The 20,426-nt window shown below is 44.1% G+C and overlaps 1 protein-coding gene across 1 annotated transcript in view; it reads left to right on the top strand.

Moving 5' to 3' along the window:
* Positions 1-19,145, top strand: part of CACNA1G (calcium channel, voltage-dependent, T type, alpha 1G subunit) — a 100,704-nt gene extending 81,559 nt beyond the window's left edge. Inside the window, 8 exon segments of the mRNA XM_010150615.1 lie at positions 879-949; positions 1,229-1,307; positions 1,384-1,505; positions 2,459-2,806; positions 5,168-5,308; positions 11,656-11,845; positions 14,404-14,573; positions 18,291-19,145. Coding sequence (XP_010148917.1) covers positions 879-949; positions 1,229-1,307; positions 1,384-1,505; positions 2,459-2,806; positions 5,168-5,308; positions 11,656-11,845; positions 14,404-14,573; positions 18,291-19,145 — 1,976 coding nt within the window.
* Positions 19,146-20,426: the final 1,281 nt, after the last annotated feature.

Genomic DNA, 20,426 nt, shown 5'->3' on the forward strand with positions numbered 1-20,426 from the left:
ATCTCTAGCGGGGATTAGAGAACATGAGCTTGAGTATGTTGGCTTTAAAAGACAAGCATCTAATAAATTTAATTTCCCATGGGACTTTACATCTCATCACTTGGTGACAAAGCATGCCTCGTCACTCTGCATCCATCTGACCCCTCAGACTTGTAACGACACGTACCCGAGTTGGGAAGCCAGCTTCTTCAGGGCCTGATTTTTCAGAACAGGGAGGTCTCAGGGCCAAATGATGAAGACATAAAATGTGAGTGCTCAGGGCCTTAATAAAGAACTCCCAGGCCCTCCTGAAAGGGCAGTGTTGTGCTCTGAGGCGTAATTGCTCTGACTGCAGCCCTCCTCTAAGCAAAGAGGGAACTGAAGGAGAAATGAAATGCTGCTGTGTCTCAAGCGGGGGGAAAAAGTGGTTTTTCTGTGCATTGGATCCCTTTCAGAATTAAAAATACATGCGGTTTCCAACTGGAAATGCAACCTTCTGGAAGAGATGTGTAAATCAGTTCCTCAGTGAATCATGTATGAAAGTGGTTAGCCTATGGAAGTGGGAAAATAGCCCCATGGCTGGGAAAGTAACTGCTCACGATAACCAGAGGAAGAAGGAGATGAGTCCAACACAGATAAAGTGGTGAAAGGAAAAGCCAGGCAGAACGACAATGCTTTCTCCAAGTCTCAGGATAGGTGATGCTGCTATTCACAGGATTTTAATAGTATCCAAGCAACCAGAGCGATGTACAAAGGCCAGGGACTATAGCAACTAATGGAGAACACTTGACATGATTTCACATTTCTCTTCCTATAATCTGTGGCTCCTGGGAGAGGGACTGAGTTTGTGCCTCCGTGCTAACACTGCCGTTACCATATTACGAACGTGTTTTCCGCAGTGTTGAAGTTGCTGAAGATGGCTGTAGGGATGAGAGCCCTCTTGGACACCGTGATGCAAGCGCTGCCGCAGGTAACCCACTGCCATATCAAACCAGATCTCCTCTGGCCCAGAGCTAATTTCCTATTGCAGAGGAATGCTAATCATTTTATCTTTACTGTCATTAGAGAATCACATTTCCCTTCCGAAGCACAGTCTGAGATACAGTCCTCACATTGAGGTCATTTTTCCCCTGAAGCCATTTAAGTTTTGGATTAAAGAATACAGCAAGAAACAGGTCTGGAGCAAAAAAATCAATGAATGTTCTTTTTTTGTGTTTTTTTTCCCCCCCATTTCTTTTTCTCTTTCCAGGTGGGGAATCTAGGTCTTCTCTTCATGTTGTTGTTTTTCATATTTGCAGCTCTTGGAGTGGAGCTGTTTGGAGACCTTGGTGAGTCCTCCTGTGCCAGTGGAAGGGTGGGAGCAGTGTGCAAGCAGGGGTCTCACGGCTGTGCTTGGTCCCGCAGAGTGCGACGACACGCACCCTTGCGAGGGGCTGGGACGGCACGCCACCTTCAGAAACTTTGGGATGGCTTTTCTGACCCTCTTCCGAGTATCCACAGGAGACAACTGGAATGGGATAATGAAGGTAAGAGACCCATGGAAAATGAGTATTGCCTAGAATTGCTTAATTAGAATCTGTCCGCTCTGCTCCAGGCTGGTAACAATGCTCAGCCAGCATGTCCTGCAGTGAGCTGGCCTCTTCATTCCTGCACTGGGCAGAGTCTAACATTTCTGTTCCCTCCTCCCAGCAATGCAGTTCCTACAGGTGCAGGTTCCTGGCATGCTCCATATATTCCCTTTTTTACCCTGAGAGTGTAACTTAAAAAGAAGGGGAAAAAAATAAAGGGGCTCATCTCTCGAGTAGCACAAGTTCAGCTCAGTTGTGTGCACTGGTTTTACTTTTTTCCTTAAGTCTCCAGTTACTGTTACTGTTGTTGGCATTACTTTGTTGTTGGGTTTTTTTCCTGGGAAAACCCAGGTTTCTGAAAGAGAGTATCCCTTAGGGGACAGCCATAAAGGCATGCTATTGTGAAGAAATCTGGCCTATGAATACCCAGGGTGCTAGCTAGTCCGAAAAAATCTCTTCGGTGTCCATTTGTAGCCCATGGTGAGTGTAAGGTGGCCAAACTCTTGATGACAGGGTGTGAACTTGAGGAAAGACTGTCTGCAAGCCCAGCTGCTGTGGGATAGCTGATGGGTTGTAGCAGCACTCTGCTTTGCCCTGGATCTGTCTGCCACACTCCCGTGTATGGGGTCTCTAACCTGGTAAAACAGCCGTTCCTTTAGGAGCAGCAGGGTGTTGACGTTCTGCTGTCACACACCCCAAGGACGATTTCCTCTGAGCTTGCCTGTTGTGACTAACACAGAAAGCATAAGGTCTTACTGGCAAGTATTTTGCCATTCTAGACATGAAATTTTCCCAATATCCTCAATTTTCTGCATGAAGGGAGAACCCATCACAGCCAGATGACTAGCCAGCAGACGGAGGTCCATGCTGCAACCGCTTCATATCCCTCCGTGGTTTCCTCCTGTTTCCAGGACACGCTACGAGACTGTGACCAGGAGTCCACCTGCTACAACACCGTCATTTCACCCATCTACTTCGTCTCCTTCGTGCTGACGGCCCAGTTTGTCCTGGTGAACGTGGTGATCGCTGTGCTCATGAAGCACTTGGAGGAGAGTAACAAGGAGGCTAAAGAGGAGGCAGAGCTTGAAGCAGAACTGGAAATGGAAATGAAGACAATCACCCCCGGCCAACACAGCCCCTCGGACATCTTCGCGTGGACAGGCAGTGCCCGTGGTGGAGAGAGACCCGAGAGCCCCCGAGGATGTACCAACCCCTTGCAAATCAAGGTGGATTCTCAACTCTCATTAGCTTACCCTATGGTGAGAATCTCGTTTGGAGGGTGAAGAGGGCTTGACCTGTGTATTTGCTAGGGGAAGACATGCACGAGTCGGTGGTGAAGGAGCGGGTGTACCGTACTTCCAGGGCTTGTATTCCTCACTGTCTGCTGACTGTTTGTTGTGTGGTGTGGGAACTGATGCTCCAGGGAAGAGACCCTAGGCAGGTCTCCAGACCACCTTGATGCATCTGTTGGAAGGTGGAGAGCTTTGCAATTTGTTCTGGAGCAGTGCCCAAGCCACCACATTCAAAGCTAGCTCCAAATTTGCTCTCACCTAGAGTCTGGGTCAGGTCCTTTCTGATAGCAAAATCATGAGGATAATGTGTTTGCTTTTCTAATGCAGACCATGAACCACAACATAAAAGAGGAATAAAACTTGGCTAATCTTTGCTTAAGTAGTAAATTTGTTTTATGTAACCTCAATTTAAAATCCATCCCAAAAATCATGCTTGTAAGAAAAGATTATTTTAACAATAGAATAATCCAGAGGAGACTCAAACCTGAGCTCATCAGAACTGGTGGCAGGACTCCCACCGGCAGGGAACGAGGCGGGGGGGTGGCAGGACTCCCACCGGCAGGAACAGTGCCGGAGCAGGGCTGTAAAGTGGGAGCTGCTACGAGTGGCAACAAGCCTCTCTAAAGCACAGTTTCTGGATGAAGACTCAGTCGGAGGAATGAGAGAGGTGAGGTCAAGACCCAGACAGGTCCTTTGAGAGGGAACTGAACTGGAATAATACAAGAAAAACGGTCCAGCCTTTTTTTAGTCTTAGCTGATTGCAAATTGGGTTAAACTCTACACAGACCTCATTAGCTTTTATTACATCATGATTTCACAACAGCATATCTTGGACTCTGCCTGGGGTAGACTAATGAGTATTCTAATGCATGAAAAACTCATTTATGATCTTTAGTCCAAGGGTGAAAAAGAGTAAATCCCTGCTTAAGCTTTGTTTCCTAAGCTACTGGAAATTTCTGGTGCCATTAGGAGTCACTGATGTCTGAGATGGAGTCCAAGGCTGCTCTTTGGCACAGGAAAAAGGAGTTCAGGGCAATATGGGGAAATCCAGACTCGCTATGTCCTCTAGGAAGAAACAACACGTCCCAGCTGTTGTTGTACATGTTAGGCAGAGTACTGGCAAACTGTCCTCAGCGCTGTTGTCCTGCATCAGCACTCACACTGGCAAAAAGTGAAATTGCAAAATTGCAAGACGAATCGGTGGGAAGGATACCCGGATACCCTCAGCGCTCCGGTCTGTTAAACCTGCCCTCTCTGCAGCTGGCTTTGGAAGGGACTTATTCTAGTCATAATCTCCAGAGTCTGTTTCTTGCTCTTTCACTCAAACAGAAGCCTCAAAAACCGCTGCGAGATTTTATTCTATTTAATCTCCCAGCCAGAAATTTCAGGGCGAATCTGATGCTTGAGCACGACAGCAGAGGAATACAATTTCCAGGACACGACCCTGCAAGGACATGTGGTCAGCATGCTCTTTTGCTTGCCTATTCCCCGGGATTTTTGCACTGTGTGCTGTTCGACTGTAATGACGGTCCTCATTTCATTGTATGTAGTAGGCATTCCCTACATGAAAGGTGCAATCCTTAAATTGCTCCCAGCGAAAGCCAGACCCTGCTCGGTATAACCTCCCGTTGTCTGTGCCGTGGCCAGCTGGCTTGAAGTGGGCCAGGACAACTGAGGCACCTCAACCCATGTCTGGCACGTGAATTAGTGACCTGACACGTGTCCATCCTGGTCATCTGCAGCTTTCATGGACAGGATGCTCAGCTTCTCGTCAAGTCAGGTTATTTTAATTTATGTGCCCTCTGGATATGGATTTAGGTGTCAAGTATTAGGTCCTCATGCTCAAAAATGTGGACAATGAGTATAGAAACTTGACAGCAGTGGTGTCCTATAGAAGTCCACAGCACCAAGATGCTGCTATACCGACCCCGTGATACAGCTCAGATCCCAGGAGGAACTGGCCGTGTTTGCTGAGAGCGAGAATTGTCCCTGAGGAGGGCCCTGAGTGGGGGCAGCCACGGTCCCGGGGCAGCCGGCATCGGCCCCGTCTCTAGTAATGTCTGAGAAAGCTGTCACTGCTCACCGTGATATTACTGCACTGTTCTCTCTCCTCTCCTGCCTCACCTCCCCTGTCCCGTTGTTCCCGTTACTGCTGTTCTTCCTGAATGTTTCTGTCTGTTTTTTTCTCCCCCTTCTGTTCTGTTTTTTTCCCCTTTTGTTCGTTGGGTTTTATACGCTGTCCTTTTCTCCCTGTCTCCATCCCTCGCTTTTTCCTCTCTCTTTTTGGCTTGCTCTCTCTTTCTGCATGCCACACGCCACCCCTCCTAGGAAAGGCACTTGTTTGATACCATATCACTGCTGATCCAGGAATCTCTGGAAGGAGAGCTGAAGCTGATGGACAACCTGTCAGGCTCTGTGTGCCATCATTATGCCCTCCCAGCTCCCGAGTATTACAACTCTGAGAACCAGGTTAATATTCCTAATTTCCTGCAAAGTCTCCATCCAAACTTGATTTGACTGAGGCCTTTAATAGAGAAATTTCTTTGCTTTATGTAATGTAGTCACAGGGATTTTGAAGGATAAGGCATTTTGTCTTTTTTTGTGGGAGTTGAGATAATATCTTGGTTTATGATGCTGTGTATCAATGCAAGAGGAAAAGTACAGGCTCTGAGTTTCCCTCTTCAACACAGTAAGAAGATGTTTGTTGGGATTTACTGTTCACGAGTGTTGTAGGGAAAAATGTACAAAATCCCGTCCTTCAGTGAGGTTCTTGTTTTTGGCTTCTTGCTCCTAACCGACGCTCCGTAGCAATGTCAGGACATGTCTGCAGAGCCTGGAGTCAGGTGCGAGGTTTTCCCAGAGCAGAGCCTGAGCTGGTGGGGATCATAAAATGATCTGTGCATTTTGTGCCTACTTACACTGCATGAAAATCCAGTCTCGATCGATTTTCCTAAAGAGACTTCTTGCAAATGGGTCACTGTAAACTAGATCCTCATCCCTGATCTAAACTGAATTTAGAAGGTGAAGCAGCCCTTAATGATGTCCTTAAGTAATTGTGTGCTCCAGTGTTTTCTTGAAAAGGGCTGTAATATTTGTTTGAAATTAGTTCATTTACTACTTAGGATAAAATACCTACTTTCTCAAGCGTGTTACTCTAAAGAGTAAATATTTTCCCTAAAACACCACATAATAATAAATCAAGCATATCTTTTTTTCCCCCCCCCTGTAGTTGGAATTGAGCAAATTCCTTATTTCTTCTTCTGTTGGGTTTTTTTTTCTTTTTTTCTTTCTGGCTAAAAATAGCAGAAGTTTTCTTGTTATATCAGTGTGCTTATTTATGAGCTCACTGACACTCTAAATTATCCAACTTGGTGGTTCATTAGAGGAAAGGAACAAGCTTAGGTAAAATGAAGTCCTACTGCAGCTCTTTAAATAGCGGAATAACATGTCTCTGATTGCTGCGTATCGCTTTCCAGACTGAGGGCTATTAAGCTATAGGAAGTGGTTGCCTCCAAGAATTGCCGGAGGAATAGAGAGAGTAGCTTTGGTGGGGAAGGCAGAGGGTCAGTATGAAACTCAGCGAGAGCTGGTTGAAAATTTTTTGTCACAACATTTTTCACCAGAAAGTGCTGCTGCAGCAAAAAAATGGTTTTGTTTTGACATTTTTGTAATGAAAAAATATAGTATTCTAGTGTGCAGTGGCTTTTTCTTTTAACATTTAAGCTATTTTATTTCTACCCCTCGTAATTAAAACCTGTATAAATCAGTTGAATGTTTCAAAAAAAATATGTTTTGACATCTTCAAACTCAATTTTGGGAGAAGGGAGGCTGAAGAGGGGCTGATGTTTTGTTTACATTTTGGTTTTTCTGTTCACACCATTTGTCATGTTTTCAGGCAAGTCAGGAATTCAGAGCAGCACTGGGACTTGCTGAAAGCAACCTGATTAATAGCAGCTCCCAGCAGCTCCATCAGGCAGGAGCTGCTGGTGCCCACCACACTCCCACACTCTTGGCTCCAGCCCGTGGATCCCCATTAGGGATCACCGTCCTCGTGCTGGCAGCCTTTGCAGCAATGCTTTTTTGGGGAGCCTCTTCTGAAATCAGGAGCTCCTCCAAAGCATCTCTCTCATCCATTGCCAGCAGACTGCTGTGTTAGAGGAGATATCAAGCCCCAGGTTAGATTAGAGGAGCCCGACCCTCTCACTTATCTCAGCTGAAGTTTTGAGCCTCTCGAGGTTCACTTATCACTGGGTTTATTTCACCCCACTGATGCCATTTCTAAGAGTGAGAAAATCCAGCCCTTTGACAACTTAAATGCAACAGATCTGGGCCTCTGTTGTTTCTCTTGGAAGGTATGTTGCTGTTGAAAGACTTTTCAAGCATAGAGGATAAGGGAAAAACCAATGCACAGCGAGAAATGAAAAGGAAGCACCTGGGGCTTGTCCGACCAGGAGGCTCCTGCATGCATGAGCCAGGGCTGTGGGTTACCTGATCAAATGCTGTGGGCACCGGGGACGTACACACATGTGTCCCGGGGTGGGGATTTGGGGAGAGCTGACCCTGCTCTTCAGGGCAAACATCCCTCCGTGCGCTGCCTGGCCGCAGGGATGCTGCTGTGGGGGAGATACCGCAGACCCCTTTTTCTCTAAAACCTGAAGTGATGTTTCCTGGCTCTTGCAAAAAGAAGTCTGTGTCTAGGGAGAGGTCTTCATCAGTATCTTGGTAAAGATTTTTATCAATTACTTGAATGCCTTCAGCAGGGATGCAGTCGTGCAAGACGCGTCCGTACAGCATCCGTGCGGCAGTGCAGCACCTATTCCCAGCTCGGGTGTGCTCGGAGCTGTAGAGCTGTTGGGGACCAGGGCTGGGGTGGCGTCTGAGGGCTGGAAGGTGCAGGCAGTTCTTTTAGTAGGATAGTTATTGGTGTTTATGCAGGCACTGGAGGCTCTTCAGCAGGCAAAAACCCACTGAAGCCACCAGAAAGGCACTCACTGAGCTTTCCAGACTCTGAATCAAGCCTTATGTTTCTCCCTGTCCCTATTTAGCCATTAGGAAGTTAATTATAGTCCCACCTGCCTCTCAGGGAGGGGGAGGTCCCTGTACTCTCCCTGGAGTGCAGGGAAGGGCACGCTGCATACCCCACCTGCAAAATGAGTGGTGTTGGGGAATCTTTGGGGACTCAAGCAGATTACCTTGGAGGCCAAGAAAACAGGATGGTTACTGGGTAGGAACAACTTGAGAGAAGTCGGAAGATCTTGAAGCCTCCTGTATTTGATCACAGCCATGAGGATAAATATCTTTAGTGTGAAAGTGATGTTGCTGTTGCTTCTTCATCGAGACAGGAGAACAACAAAATACAGTGCTAGCATTAGTGTAGGGTTTTAAACTCCCTCCCAACTCACTGGTAAGCATTTAAGTACGAATGTCCCTCTTTTTTTTTTTTTTTCCTCATTTCTTTGTTATATTTCGTTTCTTTAATGTTCTGTCCCCAGTAACAATGTGCATGATGTAGCATCTCCTACTGCAGGGATATTGCTTAGTGTCTAGAAGTATTTAGATTATGATAATTTTTTTTTCTTTTCCTAAAGATTTGTCCTGGTTTCTTATGCTTAATCATCTCTCCCTTTAGATCCCTCTAGCTGAGATGGAGGCTCTGTCTCTGACGTCAGATATTCTCTCTGAAAAGTCCTGGTCCTTAGCTCTGACGGATGACTCTTTTCCTGATGATACTAACACACACTTACTTAATGCTCTGGAAAGCAATGTACATACACTGGTCGCTGTATAGTCTGATGTTTACAGGGTTCAAAATACTGCTTCCACCTCTCTACACCTGCCTAATGGCATTTCCAGTTTGAGCCCATTTCCAAATAGCACCAACCTTTCCCCTGAACAGGACGTTGTCCTTAATGCCATTAGGTCCTGGGTCGTTACCGCTCTTGTCCACAGACTTGGCTCCTTGTGAAGGAGCAAGTATTTATTTCTATTTTTTTCTTTGGCATCTTATGTAAAAACAATGTGTTTTCTACGAGTAAAATAAATAGTAAAAAAATGCTTTGGAAAGCGTCAAGGTTGAAATTTCCTCCCCATCTGAAACAAATCAGTGATGCTGCATGGAAGAGACACCCATGAGCTAATGACTCATGTGTCCTCTGCTGAGGGGTCATCTACAACCCCTTGGTTTGTAATGGATTTTTGTCTTTATGAACACAGGCACCACGAGGCTTTTGCATGATTGGAGCCAGACTGTTTATTTTACAAATATCAGATGGGGGATCTCTTTGAGATGCTGCTTGTTTTGTGAATTCTTACCCACTGAAAACAACAAAAAAATAATGTTTGGACTACTTTGTGTCTTTTTGAATGAAATAACCAGTATTTTGAACCCTGCCTTAACAATCTCCTCTTTGAAACATTAGACATTTTTAGCTGTGTAGCGGTCAAGTGCTTTTTTTCTGCTGTACAACAGACATAACTCCTCTTCCAACGTTTTTGGAATCATTCTTGTTTTCTTTGTTGTTGTTCATGTACCTGCCTTTGGATGTTTGTGTTGTTGATAAGTTTTCTGCCATTCTAGTCAACTGTCATCCTAATTAGCACTTATTTGGGAAACATCTCTTAAACCGTGACAATTTTTCCCATCATGCTTCATGGCGTCACGTGAAAAAGATTTCGTAATCTATGTTTAACATTTTGTATGGGACATTTTGTTTAAAATTAGTTAGTCTGGAGAGCTGGACTGAGGAGACTTCTAGTTTTGAATCGGGTTAGACAAACCTGTTTGACAGCATAGCAAAGTCTTGAGGGGATAGCCAAGAAAGATGTTTTTTCTCAAAAAGAAAAAAAAAGGCAAAACCAGGTTGAGCAAAACCTTTTGTGAATTTGTGTCAATACCAACAGAGCGTTTGGTTCAAAGCAGTTTCCCAAGCTCCTGAAAAACTCCAAGCTTTCACTGAAATATTTTCTAAACGCAATGTTTTTATAATTCATTTAGACACAACTTCAGTTGAAAAATACCTCAGAATGTTTTGTTTGACTCAAAATAGATTTGGGCCGAGATTTTTTTTTTTTTTGGTTCACGGAAAACTCAGATTTGATTTTCAGTCAAGCCAAGACAACATGTTTTTCAAAACTACCAATGAACCAGAAAGTCACGTGCTCCCGCTGCTCTGTTTGTGTGCTGGACTAAGAAGATCATTTTGCAGCCATTTTAAATGGTTTTTATGAAGTTCTCTCAACGAGTTTTCCCCCGAGATGATCATAAAGTGGAAACGAGCCCGCTGTGGTATTGGATCCTGTCAATGAACCTAAAGGTTCATTAAAGTTTGGGTTTGGGTAGGATGTTGAATCCAAATTCTCATGTTTTGGATCCAGATGGTTTAGAATTTGAAATCTCAGGTTTCAGGCCATCTTTTTTTGTTTTAAACTAAATAATGTGAAAGCTAAATAGCATAAACATACTGCTTAGAAGGGGAAAGCAGAGAGGAACAGGGAGGTTCCCAAAACCCAAGTCTCAGCTTTACCAGCACAGGTTTTGCGCTCCTTCCCTGAGCTGTATCAGGAGACTGCAGGCTTTCTTATCTAGGCTGTATCCAGGCTACATCCAAATCAGCAGGTTCCCGAGGACTGAAACTAATGCTGCATGACAGTGAAGATCCGTTTGTTTCGTTAAATTTACAACAGTGGTCTTCCTTTTTTTCCCTTTCCTTTTCTTGGTTTTTTCCTTTTTTTTTTTCCTTCCTTTTTGTAAATTCCTTTTAATCTCATCATGTTTCTTGTGCAAACAAAATGCCATAGTGAAATTTTGGTTTTATGACTGAAGGATGAAATTGGGAAAAAAGTATCTGTGTTGCTTTCAGAAAACCTGTAATGCACCGAGTGAAGGGAAGATTTGTCAGGAAAAAAGATATGAGGTTTTCCAAAAATGATCAGCAATATACTGGTTCAGACTACAGTATCTCATCATATTTCTGTGTTTTTCAATGGAGACCTTTTAAAGATGAAATAATTATTTCATTGGAAATACCCAGGGAAGTTGACTTTGCTTCCATTTTTGCTAATAAACCCAACATAATGACACCCAAGAACACTTCAGGGATGGAGATACTTCCTTATGAAATCAGACCTGCATCCACCTCATTCAAGATTGCCTCTGGTGCTGCCCATTCCAAGAGACTGGCTGTGAAAACTACACAGTCAACGTATATACAATAACCCTCGCTTGCATGAGATCCCTTCTAATTAGAGAATGGCTTTAACCCTGAAGCAGTAGGTTTAGATATCCCTTTCAATAAAATGGGTTTAGTTATTATGTGAGAAGAAAAACCAATAAAATTGTGCTGGGAGCCAGAATAGAGAATATTCCTGTAAACTAGTTTTTGTATTTGTTTTGGTTTGGGGGTTTTTTTCTATTGTTAGGAGAGGAAGCTACTCACCATGCAAAAGTCTGACTTGCTGATGAGGGCACATAGAGAAAGCTTTACTGTTATTGCAGAGGATCAAAGTTATGCAAAGCATGTGACCTTTGCTGGCCTTGAGGCATGATGCCTTCTTTTGCATATCCCTGAAATAGTCATGGTTTATTACTACAGTGTTGCTTCCTCTGTTTCTGTGGTTCATTCTGTGTGACGATTTATTGACAATACAAAACGAGGGGTATAGCTTCCCGGTAGATCCATTCATGCAACTTGTACGTACTGACGATGTGCATGCCCATCGTGCCATACTGATTGCAATGGCTGTCGCTAGCGTTTCTAGGCACTTCTCCTCTCCCCAACCCGTGACGTCTTCCTTCCTCACTGTTTTTTTCCCTGTAGGCTGATCTCCGCTCCAAAGATGACACGCTGACCCTGTCTCCCAGCAAGGACTTGCTGAGCGTGAGAAAGCCTTCGGTGGGGCGCACCCACTCTTTGCCAAATGACAGCTACATGTTCCAGGCGCCATATTCCAGCCCCTGCCCTGCCTCCCTGGGCGAGAGGAATCCGGCACATCACAAGTCCCAGTCAGGTACACATCTGTCAGCTAGGACAAGAGCAGGATTTTCCAATACAGCAACAGCTGGGATTTTCCAACCTATTCAGTAGGAGGCAGAAAATTGCTGTTGGTTTCCAGGGAGGTGTTGGTGTCCAGATGCATGGAATGGCTTTGCAAAGACCCTCCACCACTTACAAAGTCCAGGCTGTTGAAGAGAACTCCTTTCCTCTGAACTTTTTGGTAATGTGACAGTGAGCAGTTGGCCTGGCTCAATGCCAGCTGTCACCCTGCTTGGTTCCCTGAAGGTTACAAGTCTCTACAGCCTGGGCTCCATCCATCTCACCTGACCTGGCTGTGGTCTCAGAGCAAAGATTCCAGCAGAAAAATATTTCCTCATGTCAGATTTTTTTTTTTTTCAGCAGTACTTATTCTAGCAGGTTTTGGAAGCTGTATATGGGAACATCTGTGAAAGATAGGAAGATGTTGTCACTAAATGCCTGTAAAATGAACAGAAATGTGCTGAATTGAGAGAGATCTCAGTGTGACATGAATGGAAAAATGAGAGAGTGTAGAATTGTCCTTCCCAGTGTCCATGGTTGGGATTTACGCCTTAGAGGTGAAGGCAGGGATATTCTTAGATATAGCGTATTGCAGGTACCAAGGGCTCTCTCTACCTGCACCTCTGTACCTGTACTTGCAGCCGCCTCATGGTGCTTATCAATGTGCTTTCGTTTACTCGCTCTGCCAGGGGTTACCTTCTCCTGGTAAGGGAATGGAGCTGTCTAATTCTTCTGTACGTGCCATCATTTTAGACATTTGTCACAGAGAAGACGGAGAAGTTTTTACAAGCATTGTCATTTGAAAGCCTCTATGCAGAACATAATTTCAGCACGGTTCAGAATGGTAGGAGATTTGAACAGATTAGAAATAAGATGTTGAAATTTGCATAGTAATAAGAATTTGGATGAATAGTGACTGTTGAACAGCAGAAAAAAAACTGCGGACACAACGGAGGAAGATGAATCTGGAGCTGTGAGAAATCCCTGCCATAATACAAAATTTTCAAGGTCAAGAGCTGTCCTTTGAAGAACTTGTTTGCACATAATGCAAAAAGTGGGCTAAAATCCTGGTGAAATCCCACTGAACTCAATAGCAAAACTCTAATTACCTTCAGTGGAGACAGAATTTATGGCGCTCTCTAACAGACAAGAAATTCCTTGGAGTTTTAATCCCTGACCATACAAAAGAATCCCATTTGCTACGGAGAGTTTACAGTGCTGCATTTTTTACCGTTGATTTGAATGCGTTTGCTCTATCTTGAACAAAAACTACGTCAACTTGCCCAAACAGTGGGTAGTTTCTGAGTCCCTTGTTTCTCCAAGATTGCACTTACAGCTTGGAGAACTGAATACCCCATCTGACAGCCCCGGTTTGCTGGGGGGAGGGGGGGAGCAGGCATTGCACCCTTGTAAATCCCCAGGAAAAACTGTTCCATGGAGATGTAGAAGTATTTTGGAAAGGTAAAGCTGATGTCTTATTCATAACCACATTAAGCAATTAAACCTTTTGTGTTTGTCTCCTGCTGGTGAAATTCCAATCGTCTTAAGCAGGCCAAAGTGCTCAGAGGTGGGTAAGGTGCCCAAATCTTGGCATATGCATCATTGTCCTGTTCTACCTACAATGTCACTGCTTTTCAGGGTGGGGGAAGTCACCCCTACCTATTTACAGTTTTTAATATTGTAAAGTGCTGTGAAGATAGCAAAAGGTGCCAGGCACCTCCGATAAATCACCACAACTAAGCCATAATATTTCAAGCTGAGAAAGGTTTTGTTGTCAGAAACACTGGCACTTGCAGGAGGTATTTGTTTGAATACTCCTTCGTAATGGGGCTGTTGTTCTGGGAAAGATTCCAGGACAAATGAGATTCTCTGGGATGCGGTCCAGGTTAAATGAATTGTTTTGAAAAATGTTGAGCCTAGGGTGGGGGGAGCATGCAGAGTTTGAAACCCTTCAGAAGAAGTAGCCAGCAACCACAAAGGGTCAGAGAGAGACTGGAGAGTATGTATTTCCTTCTCCTGGGATGCTTTGTAAAACTACCCTTGGAAGCTGCCAGGTGCTGTTCCCTTTCGCTTCATTTCCCACGTGCATGCTGGTTTTGAGATCCCAGCAGCCAGCCTCCACGTACGCTCAGGTGTGGGGGCATCCTTTTCGAGTCTTTCAAAGTCGGATCCTCGCGGTGCTAAGATGTGCGGTTGCCTGCAAAGTTACTGGCCCTAAAGCAGGGGGTTAGAAATTGCCAGTCCAGATGAAAAACTAGTTCATAATCTTCTGTGCTTAACAGGAGCTAGTCCCAGTTGTATCAGGGGAAAATGCCAAGAAAAATGAAATAATAGACAATTTTGGAATAATTTATCCATAGGTGGGAGGTTTTTCCCAATCGTGGACAGCCAGTTGCTGAATTCAGTGGTTTGTTTAGCCGTGCCCGTCTGGCCCAAGGTGCGGAGGAGCAGTTTTCTCTGAAAGGTCATTGAGGGTGGGACGCAGTCCCCAGATGAGCATGTCGCATCTCTGTCTCTTCTCTCTCTTGCAAGGTTCAAAGGCATCGGTGCAGTCGCAGCCAGCAGGCACCAGCTCTCTCCTGCAAATTCCCAAAGACCACTTTCACTACCTAAGAGCTCATGACCGTTTGGTGAGGGAGAGCAAAGCCCAGGTTTCCCAGCAGGTGCATTCTCCTTCTGCTGAAAGGCTGCTCCGCAGACAGGTAAGCAGACTCACCACCATGAACCCGCTGAGGTTTTATACTGTCGTGCTTCCAGGTTAACCATGCTTTAAATTCAAGGAGGGATTCATAGTGAAACCTCTGGAGGACTGTAATTCTCCTACAAAAATAACAAAAAGGTTGATGGATTTCGATATGAAAGCCATCCAGGAGTCTCCAAAGAATGTTCGTGATGAGTACCATCTCCGTTGGCAACATGCCTAAATGTTCTCCACGTTGTTAGCACTTTATTTTTTTCAACCCTCTTCATAAATGCAGCCAAATGCTCCCCAGGGGCTCGTTCGGGGTTAAGGAACTAATTCTTAACTGCTGTAATTTTCTCAGTGCTTGAAAGGACACAGGGACTGCAGACTCCATCCCAGGCCACCCTTCCTCTGGCTCCTCTGGTTTCTCCAAAGGGGAAAACTGGTTAAAGGAAGCTGGATCTCTCGTATGCAAAGCCATCATGGAAAGCATACTGTCTTTACAGGGAGAATGGAAAATTAAGATCCTTTTGAATCTCCTGTCTGCTTTTGAAAAGTTGGAGTATATGCAAAACAGAACACATTTTATTTTGCAACCGGTTTTATCTCTGGGTTTTTGCCTGGCATTGATTTAAATCCTGATTCCACTAAAGATCTAAGAGATCTAATCAAAGATTCCAGTCTGGTTGATTGGAAGCATAAGTTAAATTTAATCTTTTTTTAGTAAAATACTTAAACTTGTGCTTTGCTTGCACATGTTTAAGCATATTTTATTGTGCAGCTGGACCAGGACCAGAGGCATGTCTGATTCCCAAACTCTGCTTCCCTCAGTAGTTTTGTGCCTGATTTTATATACACAAAATAGATCAATTCTATTTTTCAAAAGCAATTTCTTTCCTGCATGAAAATATTCCCATGTCTTTCATCTTTTAATCAACATTGACAAATTAGACAGTTGATTCATTAAGCTCTAAAAATGAATGTGAAGTACCAAGGTTAACAATTACATTAGTCTGTAATACTAAATTGACATAAGAAATTCCTAGCATGTATTCGTTTGCACAGGGCTGGCCAGCTACCCCAATCACTGCTAATGGGGAAACTAATTGATGTCATGATTCCAGTTCATAACCACTCTCTCTTGCTTTCTAATGAATAACAGACCCATCCTTTTGAACTGATCTATCTAGAATAAATTACCATGTTAGCCATCTTCCTCAGCCCAATTTTGTTCATATCTTTGAAGGCTTCTTTTTCTAAAGCTTTTCATATGTTTAAATTAATTTATTCCTGTCCTTCCTCTCTCTGCTCATGCAGTGACACGAGCATGCTCTTGGAGGGACATTTCGGGGAGAAAAAAGCATTGGGACAGTGAGCAGATATGGTCCACGGGCTGGACAGGTCCCACCGAACGTTACTGAGGTGCTGCTTTGGGCGTGATCCTGAGTAGCAAGGAGCTCCCAGTGTGGCTAATGGGAGCAGTAAGGTTGTTCCTGGCAACAGGGCAGGATTGCTGTTAGTGTTAATTGCAATCTAGATGGCCAGAGACTGTGAAACTCAGTCTGTAAAGAGGCAAAATTCCCTTTACACCCCCAGCACTTATGCTTGCTGAAGTGCTCTCTGCTTGGCTCCTTTTATTGCCACCACTAATTTCTGCCTAGCACAGCACAATAGCCCAACTAGCAAATCATTTTGGTTTGAAGTACCCATTTTTCCTTATTCTACATAAACTGCATGTAATTCTGATTTGTTTTCTTTTCTTTCTTTTCTTTCTTTCCTTTCCCTTCCCCCTTGTCCCTTCTCCTTTCCTAAATTTGTGTATAGATAAATCTCATTCACCACATACCTGGTCCATGCACTTTCCTCCATCATTAAAACCTGTGTGTTTAACCTCCCTTTGCCTTCAGAGTGCTGGAGAGTGGACACAGTCCCCACAGTAACGTGCAGTTTAGGCTCCAGGAATTCTGACAATTAGCGATGCACTCGCGGATGAAGACGAGTGGATCGGATGCTTTGAGAGAACATTCCCTGCTGAGGAATATGCTCTTTGGCCGTGCATTGCACAAAAGCTTTTCTCCAGGGGGATTCGACTTGAAATTAAAACTCTATTGATTTTCTGGTTCCAGGACTGTGCATCCAAGGTGTAGCCCACACCAAACTGTGGCTACTACAGGTGTACACCCCAGTGGGATGGCAGAGGGTCCTTTTATTTTGAAACAAGCCATTAAAACGTGTACAAACAGTTATTAACACCTACCAAAGATGCCTGTATCGTAGGTAAAGTGAGCTGGTGTGGACTAATACTGTCGTTGTATGCAACGCAGGTTGGTGTACAAGCAAAAGTAATGACAGTCATTACTTTTTGCTTCTGTATTCTGCTTTTCTGTGGTCTCTGTCTCTTCTCAGGATACAAACACGGTTTCTTCTCCTAAACACGCGCTAAAACTATTGGCATTGACCAGAATTAGCTCCACCCTTGACTGTGGTTTGTTGCCAGTATCATGCTGTAAAATTTTAACCAGAAAGGATTCACCAGCAATTGGACAAAATCATTTGCTGTATTAAATATCCTCTCGACTCTCACGGATGACAAAGGGAGCCCAGTGTGCAGATGTAGCAATAGGCTCTGGTGTTTCTGTGTGCACACATGTGCATACTGCAGCTGATGAGAGCTTTGCCTGAATAGTGATCATTTGGCTCAAACAATCCTCGTGGGAGAATTTTTATATAAATTCTAAGATCATTTGGGGGCGATTTGTCACAAAAGCGTTCCTTAGTATGTGGAATTTCATCTCCTTACACTTCTCTAAAGGACTCAGACCAGCTGTACGCGTTTCCTCCAAATTTCTCCGTGAAGTTTTTAATCTTTAAGATCATTTAAGAGTCTTCTCAAACTGAGACTCTGCCTTTAAGGGCTGGTTAATGTGGCTGATTTATAAACCCTTTTGACAAGGGGATGCAGTGCAGTGAAAAGCCAAAGCCTTCAAAACATGCCATAGGTCCTCTCTGCCAGCAGACGCTGATGCTGCATACGGCTCAAGACAGCCAAGGCAAAATGTGCCTTAGGAAGCCTGAACTCAAGCATCAGGATAAGTTGAAATAATTACAGATTATTATTAGTCCCGCTTTGGACTCCAGCTTTTCCAGCTCCCCAGCTATAAGATGGTGCAGAGTCATGGCTCCAGCTTGGGGACCACAGCCAGGGACAGGCTGTAGCCCTGGTGCTGGCACAGAGCGCGGTTGCTCTGGTGTCACTGGCTCTGGGGATTCTGCTCCATACCCTCAGCATCACCTGAGCTGGAGAAGGGAATAAACAGGCTCACTGGCACATCTTCCCTCTCCCGCTCATACCTGGGCTGCTAAAATGATGAAGGGCTTTGCTGTAGACCCTTATCCTTTGCATAACAAGAATCTGTCTAAGTTTGGTTGGGGGCATTCTGGTTTTGCAGCCCTTCATCCATAGAGGAGAAAGCTAAAGGTCAACCATTTATGAACAATGAAGGGCCAAGTTCTGCTGTCACGTACACAGGGACAAACCCCCAGGTCTCTGAAGCATGGGAATTGCTAGAACCCACAACACGGGTTGTTACAGAAGTCAAGCGGGTCTGTGCTGAGGTATCTCGGCAGAGCTGAGTGCCCTGTAAACACTGTGCCTTGCCCGTACTAACCTTTGTTTGGTCTGTCTCTCTCATCTGGCAACTCCCCTCCTCCCCCACCCCTTTGTGCTCCAATACAGATGGCTATAAGGAACGACTCTTTGGATAGCAAGGAGAATCTCCACACCGAGGTGAGTGAACTCTCTGACCCAAATGTCCCCGCTGTGCCCAAGGAGGAGTCATCCGTGGCTCTGACGCCCTCAGAAGCGCAAGAGTTGGCTGCATGGAGCCGGGCAAGCGTTCATACGCAGCAGCTTTCCCACAACCAGTGTAATATTTCAAAGCAGGCACCAGCATCGTGTGCTTGTGCAGACTCATATCAGGAGACACCTGGAGATTCAATGGACCAAGAAGTATCTGAAATAAACAGCTCCTTGGAGCCTTTCACTTCAGAAACTTGTACAGCCTCGAGTGCCTGTTCAGAGGTCCAGCCTCTCACTCCTAAGAGGAACATAGGCAATACTGGCAACGTTACATTGAAGGACCTGAAAAAATACCACAGTGTAGACACCCAGGGTCTTCTAAAAAAACCGCCCTCTTGGTTAGATGATCAAAGGAGACATTCCATAGAGATATGTTCCATGGAAAACAGCCCTCAGCACCATTCCACATCTAGCTCTTCTGGCTTCATAAGTCAGGTGGTAAGTGAAATGGAAGGCCTGCAAGGAACACGGCAGAAGAAAAAACTGAGCCCTCCGTGTATATCTATAGATCCACCCGATGGACAGGGTGTGCTACCTAGAGGACCTCACAGCATCTCACCTGCCAGTGGAGACGTTTGCTTGAGACGGCGTGCTCCATCTTGCGAGTCCAAGGATTCGATGGATATAGGGGATTCGTTGCTTCCAGACAGTATGTCAACATCTCCTACCCCAAAGAAAGACTTGTTGACTCTTCCTAGCTTTTCCTTTGATCAAACAGAAATGGACCCCTGAGTTACTTTTCTGTTGGTGCCAAATGTTTTCTTCCTTTCATGTAATAGGGAAAAAAAAAAAAATCAAACAAACTCTGTATTCCAAAATGGCACTGGGTAAAAAATTTCCAAAGAAAGATTAAAGAACCAGCTGGTTAAAAGGGTGGTTAACCTATATCACGCTTACTTAAGCATATGTTCTGCTTAGGTAAAAGCAATACGATGTGCAGAATCTATATGTATATTATATTTTATTAAATTAATTGAATCTAGTATTGCGGGATGTAGTACATTTTGTGACTAAAGACTTGTTTAATTTTCTTCTATTTTATGTATCTCAGAATATTTCTGAGATAAAGTTGTTTTTTATGAATATTTTAACCTAAAAATATATATTTAATCCCCTTTTTTTTTTTTTGGTTTTGTTTTGTTTGGGTTTCATTTTGTTTTGCAAAGCACAAAATGTAGCCAATTAGTGCATTACAGAGGAAATGTATCCCACAGTCAGCAGTAAATAAGGATTATTTAATGTAATTTATTTTTCCCCTTGGATTTCAATAATATTCTGGAAGAAAGATTGTTTGGGTAGTATAGAAATGCAGTGGCAGGGTTTTTTTTTTTTAAATAATATTCCAGTCTTGCATAAAATCGACATCTAGAGTGAAAGCAGGTGCACAAACCCAGGAAGGGACAACATGCCGATGGATGTCTGAAGATGGTGAACGTAGAGCCATTCAACTGTATACCATACTGCATTAGGAAAGGGTATTATAGATCATCCACTGATAAATCATATCAATGGCTAATTTTCATACGTGCCTAGGAAACTGAGGCAACAAGAGCCTCTGGTCCCTTCTGAGATGTTTTTTTTTCCAGTGTCTCCGAGAACGACTGAATTTTAGCTGAGTTTTACGCCTCTGTAAGCCTGCTGTTTGCAGCGGAGCTGCTCCTTTCTCCACCCGGGTGGGAAGGGGAGTGAGGCCGTGTTTAGGATTTGCAGTGGGTGAATTCAGCGCAGACATGACACAGCGGTGGGCTTAAGCACATGTTGAAGGTTAAGCTCTTGCTTAAACTGCCTTGAGGTTGATCGTATTTAATTCTTTAAAATTGAAATCATATGCTTATGTGTTTGACAGAATCAAGGCCTACTGAAAATTATTTTACAGAATACATGTAAGAAAGCCTGTCGGTACTGAAATGACTGTTAATTTTCAGTCAAAAAATCAGGTTTTTTTTGCTACCACTGCTAGAATTAATTTACATGACCCTGACTGTAATTTTATTTCCAATCTATAAAAAGCCT

Source organism: Eurypyga helias, unplaced genomic scaffold, assembly GCF_000690775.1.
Source record: "Eurypyga helias isolate BGI_N326 unplaced genomic scaffold, ASM69077v1 scaffold15344, whole genome shotgun sequence".
NCBI lineage: Eukaryota > Metazoa > Chordata > Aves > Eurypygiformes > Eurypygidae > Eurypyga > Eurypyga helias.